At 39.3% G+C, this 12,607-nt stretch overlaps 1 protein-coding gene and 1 long non-coding RNA gene across 7 annotated transcripts in view; one reads left to right on the forward strand and one right to left on the reverse strand.

Moving 5' to 3' along the window:
• Nucleotides 1-12,607, forward strand: part of LOC123848260 (uncharacterized) — a 319,093-nt gene that overhangs the window by 89,035 nt on the left and 217,451 nt on the right. The window contains exon 1 of one of the 3 annotated variants that reach the window (XR_010409537.1): nt 3,723-7,857. The exons of the other annotated variants lie outside the window; for them this stretch is intronic. This is a non-coding gene — a long non-coding RNA (uncharacterized LOC123848260). Of the gene's footprint in view, nt 1-3,722; nt 7,858-12,607 lie in introns of those variants that run through there. 3 annotated transcript variants of the gene reach the window in all.
• Nucleotides 2,221-12,607, reverse strand: part of LOC123848261 (uncharacterized) — a 44,069-nt gene continuing 33,682 nt past the window's right edge. For 2 of the 4 annotated variants that reach the window (XM_064585032.1, XM_064585031.1), the window contains 2 exons: nt 9,574-9,660; nt 2,221-2,718 (listed from right to left, as the gene is read on the reverse strand). In XM_064585032.1, the coding sequence (XP_064441102.1) occupies nt 2,398-2,718; nt 9,574-9,612 (360 nt within the window). In that variant the 5' untranslated portion in view covers nt 9,613-9,660 and the 3' untranslated portion in view covers nt 2,221-2,397. Of the gene's footprint in view, nt 2,719-7,841; nt 8,154-9,573; nt 9,661-12,607 lie in introns of those variants that run through there. The other 2 variants (XR_010409533.1, XR_006791738.3) reach the window with 1 other exon arrangement.

Below are 12,607 nucleotides of genomic sequence, written 5' to 3' on the forward strand. Positions count from 1 at the left end.
TCTGGAAAGAAAAGCGGACTAATGAATGGACATATACAAACTCCAGGGTAGTGGAGACTGTTTTATCTGTTTAGTCAGGGATCTGAAAACAGCAATATTGGAAGACTGAGGACAAGAGGATGGGTTAGAGGTGGCTTGGATGGACTTATAGGAGTGGGCAAAAAGTGTTGGAATTTTTCTATTGCATGTTATTGCCCACCAGACACCAGCCAGTGGTAGATCAAGTGAACAAGATGACTTATCCAGTAGATGCCAGCCATCTTTTGTTTTTGGCTACCCTAGAGTGCTGTCTTTGGCCTACCAAAATGAACTGGATATGACATGGTGGCAGAGACAAAAGACATATGTTCTTCTAGCTATTGTGGCTGAATGTGCAACTTGTCAGCAGCAGAGACCCCTACTATAATATGATGCTGAACCCCTAATGTAATACTATTCCTCAAAGAGACCAACGAACAACTTAGTGGCAAATTATTTACACTGGACACCTTCTGTCATGGAGAGAGCAGTGATTTGTCATGACTAGGATTTACATGTATTTCTAGGTATAGATTTTCTTTCCTGCCTGCAGTCCTTGGCTTCCTTGCTATCCAAGGGCTCACAGAGTATCTGATTTATCTACATGAGATCTAGCATAACATTTCTTTGAACCAAGGAAACTACCTTACTGCAAAGGAGGTGTAGCAGTGGATAAATGATCATAGGATCCTATCATATTACAAGGTCCATCATCCAGAAGCTGTGGCCTGATAAAGCTTTGTAATAGTCTTTTGTAGACATAGCTAAGGCATCAGCTTAGAAATTACATCCTGTGAGTCTGAGCCACTGTCCTACAGGATGCACCATATACTTTGTGATGGTTAATATTATGTGTCAGTTTGTCTAGGCCATGGAGTCTAGGTATTTGGTCAAATATTATTTTGGAATGTTTCTGTTTTTTTTTTTTTAATTTTTATTATGTTATATTAATCACCATACATTACATCATTAGTTGATGTAGTGTTCCATGATTCATTGTTTGTGTATAACACCCAGTGCTCCATGCAGAATGTGCCCTCTTTAATACCCATCACCAGGCTAACAAATCCCCCCACCCCCATCCCCTCTAGAACCCTCAGTTTGTTTCTCAGAGTCCATAGTCTCTCATGGTTCGTCTCCCCCTCCGATTTCTCCCCCTTCATTCTTCCCCTCCTGCTATCTTCTTCTTCTTCTTCTTCTTCTTCTTTTTTTTTTTTTTAACATATAATGTATTATTTGTTTCAGAGGTACAGGTCTGTGGTTCAAGAGTCTTACACAATTCACAGCACTCACCATAGCACAGACCCTCCCCAATGTCTATCAACCAGCCACCCCATCCCTCCCACCCCCCACCACTCCAGCAACCCTCAATTTGTTTCCTGAGATTAAGAATTTCTCATATCAGTGAGGTCATATGATACATGTCTTTCTCTGATTGACTTATTTCACTCAACATAACACCCTCCAGTTCCATCCACGTCGTTGCAAATGGCAAGATCTCATTCCTTTTGATGGCTGCATAATATTCCATTGTATATATATACACCACATCATCTTTATCCATTCATCTGTCGATGGACATCTTGGCTCTTTCCGCAGTTTGGCTATTGTGGACATTGCTGCCATAAACATCGGAGTGCACATACCCCTTCGGATCCCTACATTTGTATCTTTAGGGTAAATACCCAGTAGTGCAATTGTTGGATCATATGGTAGCTCTATTTTCAACTTTTTGAGGAACCTCCATACTATTTTCCAGAGTGGCTGCACCAGCTTGCATTCCCACCAACAGTGTAGGAGGGTTCCCTTTTCTCTGCATCCCCACCAACATCTGTTGTTTCCTGACTTGTTACTGTGAGGGTGTTATTGGATGAGATTGAAATTTGAATTGGTGAATTTGCCTTCCATAATGTAGGTGAGCCTAATCCAGTCAGTTGAAGGCCTAAGTAGAACAAGTCAGCCTTTGAAAGATTCTAGAGCAATAAACCATGTTGACTCTTCTGTCTGAGTGGCTGTATCCTTTTATGGGTCACAGAGCCCTTTAAAAATCTGATGAAAGTGCTAGATGTTCTCACTAGTAAATTGTATATATGAATCTTACACAGTTTATTTTGCATATAAATTCAGGATGGATACTAAGAGAAATCCTTATTAATCTACCAGGTTAAAAACTCTTTTCTGTATCTTCAGTAAAGGAAGGTCCTGGTTTTGTTATGAAAGCCAAGATATCCACAAGAAGTCAACAGATGGAATCAGTTAACACTGTAGTATCAAGGTTTGGACTAAGACATATGTCTCTCCCCCCCACTCCCCAGATCATCCTATTTAATCTTCCAGAAGACAGAGATTTAAAATGTGCCAGAAATATTTTATTTGACTTTATAAGTAGTCACTAAGAGGCCTAAACAGCATTAGATTTACCATCAATGGAATGCTTCCAGTCTGTTTAGATTCAGAGCTGTTTTCTTCTCCTTCTCCTTCTCCTTCTCCTTCTCCTTCTTCTTCTTTTCTTCTTCTTCTCCTTCTCCTTCTTCTTCTTTTCTTCTTCTTCTTCTTCTTCTTCTTCTTCTTCTTCTTCTTCTTCTCCTTCTTCTTCTTCTTCTTCTTCTTCTTCTTCTTCTTCTTCTTCTTCTTCTTCTTCTTCTCCTTCTTCTCCTTCTTCTCCTTCTCCTTCTCCTTCTCCTTCTTCTTCTTCTTCTTCTTCTTTGAGAGGGAAAAAGGGAGAAAGAGCATGAACAGGGAAGGGCAGAGGGAGAGAGAGAATCTTAAGCAGGCTCCATGCCCAGCACAGAACCTGATACAGGGCTTGATTTCATGACCCTGAGATCATGACCTGAGCCAAAATCACGAGTCAGTCACTTAACCAATTGAGTCACCCAGGCGCCCCTCAGAACTGTTTTCTTATCTAACAAGTCTCTTCTTAAATGTCATTCAGGGAAGAAGTGCTTAAGCATCCAATATCTGAAGATATTCCATATTGGCTATCATAATATTCTCTTAATTTCCTTTTTACCATATTTGACACTAGCAATTGTATTACTGGTTGATTTACCTGTGTTTGTTGACTGTCTCGCCCTAGAGTTTAAGCTCAATTGAGGGAAAGACCTTGTTTACCTTACATATCACTGCATCCCTAGTGCATTGTATAGTGCCATACAGAAGTTAGAGCTAAAAAATATGTGTTAAATGACTGAATAACACATTTGCAGAGTTCATGGTAAGACTCAAGCTTATGTAATTTTCTTAAACGAGTACTTAGGAAAACTATCTGGGTCATTAATTGTGTTTGTAATAAATTCTTTTCTTGATGATGATGAAGATGTTAATGTCAGCTGCCCTTGCAGCTGCTGGGTGGTAAACTGAAGTGAGTTGACCAGAAGAAATAAAAGGACACGCTAAAGCATAGTTCCAAACAATATCCTTTAATCTCTGACTATTGGGAAGATCAGCCACGGATAAACTAGTCTGTGTGCCAGAATCCCAAGGGCACTGGCAAACTATGAGCAAAGTCAGCTTTTGAAGAAAGAAAGGCAAAGTCATGGATAGCAACAGATATTGCAAACCATGATCACAGTTGCTATTGAGAGGATGGGCCTAATGTGGATATAGAGCACACAGCTCTGTTCTTCTCTCACAGGTTTCCAACTAATTTTTCCAACTAGTCTTTCCAACTAGTCTTGGGAAACAGCCCTGTCAGCACTATTAACTTCCAAAGGGAAAGACGATGATGTCATACTTACTCATTTCTATCTATTTTTTACACAGCTCTAGTTTATCTAGAAATACATGGAGAGACATTTATTGTAATTATTATAATACCTTTCCCCCCAATACTTTAACATTTATTTTATATAAGTGGAAAGCCCATACCATGTAAACAAGACTTTTTTTTTCACATGTCTTATGTTACATGGTAAGTCACAGTTTATTATTTGTTGGAGTGTTCATCTTGAGCATTAGGACACGTGCGTATTTCTTGCTGTTTACAATTTTAAACAGAACAAAACCTCAAATTAAAAAAAAAAATTAAACACGTGCTTGTAAAGGCCATCCTACGCTTTTGTAACCAAGGAAGTACCAATCATCTTATGAACACACATACACAAAGAAAAGAAAAAGAGAAAGACAGAGACTTGGCTTAACATTTATTGTTCCATTTTGCTCTGGCTTGATTGTTTCCCTGGCCCACAGCTAGGACTGGAAAGTTGTGGCTTCTTGTATCTGAGGTTAAGCTGATGGCTTTTATTTCCTGCTTCAACCATAAGCAAGATATCCAAAGAGTATGTTTGGGAGGACCTGTTTTTTAACTCTATGTCTTGTTTTTAGGCCCATGTCTCAGTCCCATGGGATATGGAGGAGTCTGGGCAAACTCCAGAGACAGCTTCAGTGCAGAGAACCTCCAACCGTGAGGTCACATGTACACATAGTTATTTTCATGGAGTAGGTGGCAAATTCTCAAGATAATCTTGTTTGTGGGATACAAGCATTTCTAGGATATATTCATAGCCAGCTTAATACCATAATTAGCCCCAGAGTTGGAGTATACCGGAAACTTCTAAGCTATGGGCAAAGATTGAGTTAGATGTGAAGGTAAGCCGGGCTGCTCTCTACTGTGTAGTTAAAAACAAAAAGTGGGCACAGAGAGAGTACTTGTTCTGCCCTTTCTTCACCTACTGAATTTTCATTTCCCCTTCCCCTACCCCAGAGGTCTAATAATGGACTCCAACATCCCGTGTTCAACAGAGCTTTAAAAATCCACATGGAGTCCAAAACTGTAGTAGGAATTTGGGGTTTGCTTTTCTTTCGGGTTTAATGTGACTTCCTAGGTTCCGGATCCTTCGTAATATATTTCTTAAACCGCGGATCGTGGAGGTGAATTCCCTTGGGGGAGAGTGGCTCTGCGAGTTGATTAGCACCATTTGCCTGCTTCCTCCATCTCTTCTGCTCAGGTATTAGTTGTGAGGACAGCTGTGCCTGTGCTCTGCTCCCCAAGTCCCTCGCTCCATTTTAATGTGAGCCAGTGATGCAAAGTCCCCAGCTTGGCCTGTCAGAACTTGATAGCTCTGTAAACACTGAAATCTTTGTTGCCATAACACCAGGAAAAATAATATGGGATCCTGCATATAAACATAGTGGAGGCCTTGGGAAATGGGAGCATTTCTAAATGACTTGAAGCTCTGTCATGGCATAATCTCTTATAAATGGATGACAAGGTAGTGGCTGAATGCAGACTGGATTTTTGCCTGCCTATGGTGCTCAGCCTTCTAGAGAATAGTTATGCTAAGGGATTATCTTTTAACATAGTGCAGTTATCTCCTTTGTTTGTTTTCTTTTTTCATTATTCACATAAGCCAAGGGAAATGAAAAGCATCTTATTTCAGGCAAAAGGGCCTGTGAATGATTAACTCTGGTTCCATGCATTGGGACTTTGCATAGCAACCCCTTGGCTTACAACTAGAGAAAGACTCAAGGCAGCAACAGCAGCCCAGGGACCCGAGACGAACATTCTCAAACGGAGGTAGTGAGGAACAGATTAAATCGAAGCACTGTGTTTATGAGTAGAATTCTCTGTAGCTGGCTCATTTAATTTTGCATTGGTTTTATTGCACTTTTCTTGGTGAAGGTGTGTTTTGCTGACCTTTACTTCACATTTACTCTTGCATTTGGAGTACCCTTGAGGATCTAAGTGAAACTTGGTCGTGATTAGGGCGTAATCTGGTTTAGGCCACTATATTGTATGTTTTCTCCCTAACACTATCCAAAGCTAGACTAACCCTGGCTAAATTTTACATTAAGAAGCAAAATTAATGTAATGGCCTTAAGTTTTAATTTCAGCTCAATGAAATTTTTGTTGGTAAATTTTGGCACTCTTGTGATGATCTATAGTAGAAAGCATTATGTGAACGGAAGAGAAGGAAATGGTGTGATTATATGGTTTCAATTAAAAGGCTATGAGTCTGTAAAGGACCCAGATTATGCAATATGAAGGATGAAATCAAGACCAATTCTATATCTTTTATGGACATTTGGTGCTTAAACGTTTATATAACCAGGTTCATTTTCATCCTGAATTAAAAGACTCAGAAGAAAATGAAATGTAGGCTAAGGACAGAAGAAACATTGGAGAATTTTGGAAAATGCGTATAGTTATAATGGAGCCAAAATATTTAGGACACTTAAATTTAGACTGCAAGTCAATCCAGATGTTTATTTATTAACGTTAATAATGTTTCCAGTCTTGTTATAGAATACCAAATCCCGGGGGGTTCCACTTCTGAGTTTAAAGACAAATGCATGGTCTTTATTCTTTTCCAGTTGTGTTTTAATTTGGGAAGTTTTCCAAAGCCATGATTTTCCTGTAAAAGTGTTTGCAAAATCTTGAGCAGCTCCTGGTGCCTAGCAGAAAGTCTGAGTGAAACATTGGGTCTAGCAAAGCTTTCCCCTTTCTGCATTTCTCTTCTTGCTTCCATGACAATAAAGAAAGAAACTTGGCATAAGAATATAATCTGTTCCTGCCTGTTTCTCATCTGAAGTCGTAAACCTCTGCCATCCCACCCAAGACTAGAATTTCAGCTGGCATGAACAGCTGTCTGCTTACAGGTTTATTCCGGTAGTAACCAAAGACAAAACTATTTTAATTGAAGGCCCTAGGCTGTTCTCCAAACCCTCACAATCTTTGGGTCATTCCCAAGAGGAAACCATTGAGGAAAAGGTACACATTACACCCTTTCTTATAGTTTTGACACACTGTATGTTTATGAAGTTGAGAACATTTTACCTTCTAATTTTTCTAGAGAGGATGCCATAGAGAAAAGGAAGAGGTCACAAATTCAAAAGCCCAAAGGCTCAGGCACACCAGCTATGTTAGTGGAGAGTAGGCTGTGGTGTATGGGAGAGGGAGTGTCTTGTCTAAAGGAGCATCTGCTGCTCAGCTTCCGTCATAGTTATCATGTGGGAATGTGGAACCCTGGGGTAGCCAGATAGGCTGGTTTGTCAGCAGAAATTCCTGGTCCTGATTATATGTGAATTCGGTATGGTTTTAAATGTTGGCAATTAACTTGAAGTGAAGCCAAACATTGTGAAGGTCAATCGAAACCTGGCTCTTAAATGTTTGGGCTGCCAGTGTCCGACCCCCAGGCTTTGCTCCTGATTCACTGCAGGTAGACTTTGCATATCTCAGCTTTGTAGGTTCTAAAACTGTCAGGTGATATAATATATTTACACATTTCCCTTTTTATTCTAGGTAGTTCAGCATAAAGAAGAGAACACAAGTTTTGGAGTCAGGGAGATGTAGATTTTACTAGTTCCAGATTTTTACCAAATTGTAACCGGCACCACCTTAATCTCTTGAAGCCTCTTCTACAACACGTGGAAATGAAAACCTAGTTTACAGGGTCTTTGGAGGATTAAATAAACTGTTCTCCATATATAAAATGCTTTGCCTGGCCTATAGGTGCTTTTTGCATGGGTGTTACTTTTCTGATCATTATCAGCAGGTGATCCACTTTGGAAGACACAAGGCCTCCATGAGTTTTTCTCAGAATAGGGAGAGGTTTTCTCTGAAGGTCTAATATGGTATACAATACAAGTAAATTGTATCAAGAATCACCCTGAAGGCCTTAAAGAATTTGAGAATTTTAGAAGCAGAAAAGACCTTGAGGAGACAGAAACTTCAACAGTTAGAAGTGAATGGAATCATCAGTTTTATTGTAGACATTATCTGGAACCATGGCAAATGAATAATTTCCCTGAAATGCAGTAGGACATGTGAAGAACACAACTTGTTATGAAAATAAAGCCAAAGATCGTATCTGGAACTATGTTGTGAAGTGAAAGAATGTAGGTTAATTTTTTGTTCCTCCTAATTTCTGTGGGATTATTTACTTGGAAATGAATGGATGAATGTTGCTAGAATATTCCCTTATTTTGTATCTGGGCAGGTCTGCTATTAGGGAGATTTCTTCTCTTTTAGCTGTCAGTCCATGATCTCTGCATGATGGTGGCAAGGGGCTGCTCAACCAATTGGGGTGCATAACTGATATTTTCTCCTCCTTGCTTTCTGTTCAAAATTAGGTGCAAGTTAAAGCTTCAACATTCAAAGGAAGAAGCTTCCTTCCTTCCTTTTTTTGGAACAGCTGCAAGTAATAACAAAACAAAACAAAACAAAACAAAACAAAACATTCAGTCTTACACAGTCCAGTGGTAAAAACAAAACAGAGTAGTCATGTAATATGGTTCAATGTATCTGGTGTCTTTCACATGACATATCCTCTTGCTTGATAAGGGCTCTTTGGCAGCATGATAGGGAGTGGTGTCATTGTGTGATGGATTATTTGAAGTGTTTGTCTATGAGCCCTTGATATATTTACTGACAAAACTCTCTTATTCCTAAAGCTTGATGGCATGGGGTCTTGTCATACAAGAGTCTCAAAGTCTCTCACTGACATTTAAGAGTGGTAAAGAATAATAATAATATTGACATCTACCATGAGAGAGGAATTATGCTAGTTGCTTAATGGACATTGTTTATAATCCTCATCACCCTTTATGTAGATCTCTCTCTCCATTTTACAGAGGGGTAAATTGAGTCTCAGGCGTAAAGGGCTTCCTCTGTTCACATAGATGGTTAGGTGAGGCTACGATTAAACCAGGTTTGTTGCTTTAGGCTTTCTACCCCGTACTTCCTCAAATATTTTAGGGAATAACTTGCCCCACTTTTGGGAAATCTAAGTCACTTAGAAATCATCAGCAATGTCAGAACCCCCAGCAATCTAACAGCCAAGCCAGAAATAAAACAAGCTCATTTGACACATATTATAGGCATAATTACTTAAGATCCCTTGCTATTTCTTAGAAGAGAAGGAAATTCTCTCTCTTTTACATGCTGCATTAACAACAAAGAAAGAAATCGAAGAAAAAATGGGGGGCTAAGCAGTAGAATAATGAAAGATTGGGCCTGACAAACACATAAAGAAACTAGCCCTTCCTCCCCTTTTTTCTCTCATAAACTCAGTCTCCTAAAATGAATGAAGAGCTAATAAGTTAGACTGTAGAAAATGTCAAGGACTAATAGTGTCTGACATTCTATAAACAACAGTGGTTGTTTAGTAAATGTTGTGTGAGCAAGTGAAGTCTTTGGTAATTTGCTTTTATTCTTTCTGGAGACCTTTCCTCCAAGTATTTTTTTCAATCCTGGTTCAGCCATCTCCACCTTAAGAAGACTGTTAGATGTTGAATAAGTCCAAGGGCCGTTCTGGATATAGAAAGAAATCCCCATACACCCCAGGAGATAAATTAGCTTGATAAACAACAATGTGAAAATGGAGTGTGATGACCCTTTCTTTTCCTTTGGCAAAGGATATTATGTTGTTTATTCATGTGCCCATCAAAAAATGAGTTTACTTTAGAACATCAGGATGGGAGTCCACAAGAGTGGGAAAAAACATGTGAAGTGCAGTTCTTTGAAGAGAGGCAAGATGAAGGCAAAGCAAAATCACAGAAGGCTAATCTTATCACTTACATTTGTTCACAGAGATGAAATTCCAGGCTCCTTACCTTCACCGTGGCTATTGATATCACTATCTCAAGAATCATTTGGATTAGTGGTTCTGAGTTCCCCAAGGAGTTTCTGAATCTGAGCCCCTGGAGAGAAGGAGAGACAGAGGTAGAACTTTTTCATTTTAAATGATCCACAGATAGTTCTGATGTGCAACCCAAGTTAGATAGCAGACTTAGACCCTTTAGGCAACACTCCAGAGTTCCAGGGTTGGTTGGTTCGTTATTTATTCCAAATGAAAATGCCTGACTATGCTATGTTTACAATAGGTACCCAGTTCACAATAATGAAAGTACAGCAAAGAGATTCTCAAAAAAAAAAAAGTATGAAAGTATACTTCCCTTCAACACACTATGATTTATAAACTAGATATGATAAAATGGAAATAGAATCTTTAAAGAACACATGTAATTAAGATAAAAAATATTAGTATAGTGAGATTCCTGATCAGAATTCAGGGGTGGCAGTTAGTTGAAAGTTCACTGTGCCAATGTGCCTGGTTTGACCCTGATGATTTTTCATCCAAGAGGCTAGAGATGCTGGCAGCAGAGTTATAAAGAAGCTTGAAGCTTTTGGAGTAATAAAAATTTGAGAGAGAGGGAGGGAGAGAGGGGAAAGGAGAGCTCCAGTATGAACTGATGCAAAATGAATATACCTCTATTGAAAAGAAGAGGAAAGAAGGTCAGAAGGAACTAGAAATGAACCAGTAAATGTGGGATGCTCTGAAACTGTTGAGGGCATATGACTGGAGAAGGACAATTAGGACCTAAGATTGAGAAGTGACCTTAAGGTCAAGGTAGAAAAGGACCCAACAATGCCAGAGAGGCATGACCTGCAGCAGGAAGTGAAAATAGAAGAAACCAGTGAAGATACTGACCCCCAGCATCAGGGCTAGGAAGGTTGCCTGTGACAAAAAATGGCATAAACACAGAGAGGGCTTGGACAAGACTAATGCTGCAACCCTCTGTCAAGCCAAAGAACATGGGACTATATACTTGGAAGTTCACTCTTGTGGATATCATTTGTATCCTAACAGTCTTTTTTATTGTTGTAGAAGTAGTTGGACACTTGAAAAGACTGTGTGGGCTGGATCCCCTAGACATGCTGGGTATGGTGAATGGTCAGAGTTGAAGGAAGTTCAGAGGCGAAGCTCAGAGGCATGGTCTTCGGAAGAGAAAAACCACTCTCCCTTAAAAAAATTGTCTAGTGGCTGCTGCAAGTTATGCAAGAGAAGGAGTATCTGGGAACCTGACTAAGAGAACCATGTATCAGAGCAGGAAACCTTGCAGACTAGAGCAACAGATTCAAGAGCTTAGAGGAAAGAAATAAGAAGGCATGTTAGTGACATTTTGAGGAAGAAGCTTGAGAGAACTTGATGGAGATAATTCATAATAGAAGGCTGAAATAACTCAAGAGCAAGGGCAGATTATCAACAGAAGTCAGGAAGAGGAACATGAAGGAAAACAGTTCAGAAAGCACTTCGGAGAAGGGAAAGCTGAGTATGGAGCTTAATGCCCAGAAACACCCAAAGGGCTAATCAGAGACTCCTTGAAAGACAATTCAGGGACATGCTGGCTGAGGTGGTGATCCTGAGCTGCTCAAACTGAAGTGAAATGGAAAGCCCGGGGCCAAATGGGTAAAAATCCCTTACTACTCCCTCTGGAATCTCACAGTGAAATATCAGCTTGGATCTAGGGAAGGAAGGAGGTGAGACCAGATGGAAATCTACAAGGAGGAGGCTTTTGGGGACATAAAATAAAAGTAGTGCAAGAGAGCCCCTTGTGGAACTTTCTGAATACTCAAGACTGTTGCCAAGTAGGGACTATCTACAACTCAAATTTCCTCACAGAACAGAAAGATTATGTGCACATTTAGTTATCTGCCTGTGTTGGACTGTGGTAGAGGAGGGGATAATACTTAGGAATACCAGAAGGTGGTAAAAGGCTATAACCAAAGGATGTAATTCTTGGAAGAGAAACTTTCTCCTTACTGATCATGAGATGATCATGTTAATTAAGTTTAGTGCAGAGGGAGAACCATAATGAAGACTTTCTGTGGAGTTATGGTCTTGACAATAAGAATATTTTAAATGAATTGGTTAAAGAGCATAAGAAATTGCATAATCATTAAAGAAAGAGAATCTGTTTAATTTCATATAAGGATATAACACAGAATCTTTTTTAAAAAATTAGTATGACATACCCAGAAGTAATATTTGAATTACTGGGGGTTTTCCAGTGGAAGGAAAAATTTACATTGAAAATGTCAACTTCACAAAGTGAAGAAAAATTGTTTAGAACTATTCATTGTTACAGGCAGGCATACTCTGTCCAAGATTGTGTCCTGAGCAAGAAGAATTTATGGTGATTTGAATTAAGAGGACACTGTGTCTTATTCATAAAAAGTGCTCAGTATGTATTTGTTGAACAGATAAAATAAAAGTGCTAAGTAAATAAACAAACTGGTGAATAGATGGAATACATGGTTGTATATTCCATTTGGGAAGTCTTCCTCCAAGACCGGCTAGTTGCCCTTCCACAGACTCCCATACTATCACGTACATCCCCTATCTTATCTTACGGTGTGCTATGCTCTTCTACTAAACCATAAGCTACTTAAGGGTAGGGACTAATTCTTATTCTTCGTGAAAACTCCAGTACTGACCACAGAAGATTGAACACAGTAGACATTCAAGAACTGGTTGTATAAATGAATGACATTACTTGGAAGAGTACTAACTTCACACAAATGTTAACTTAGCATTATACATGAAGGAGTAAAAGAAGTACTTTTAAAGAAATACTTGAATAGTATCTAGGAAGTCCATTACAGAGATATAAGACAGGAGCAGAAGCACAATTTGAACAGCGTTATTACTATAATTTGAACATATATTTAGCTTGGAAAAAAAGAATGTTATGATGCAGAGTGAACAATTCTTCTCCTGGAAATGGAAGCTAAAGAATTGAGGATGGAATTGTAAAACTACTGAAAACACAGTAGGAGAGTGTCCTCGCCAGCTCCCAACCCCCA

The sequence above is a fragment of the Mirounga angustirostris genome, unplaced genomic scaffold (genome assembly GCF_029215605.1).
Source record: "Mirounga angustirostris isolate CCGP_5_RB_7025 unplaced genomic scaffold, mMirAng1.0.hap1 SCAF_2, whole genome shotgun sequence".
NCBI classification, from domain to species: Eukaryota; Metazoa; Chordata; class Mammalia; order Carnivora; family Phocidae; genus Mirounga; species Mirounga angustirostris.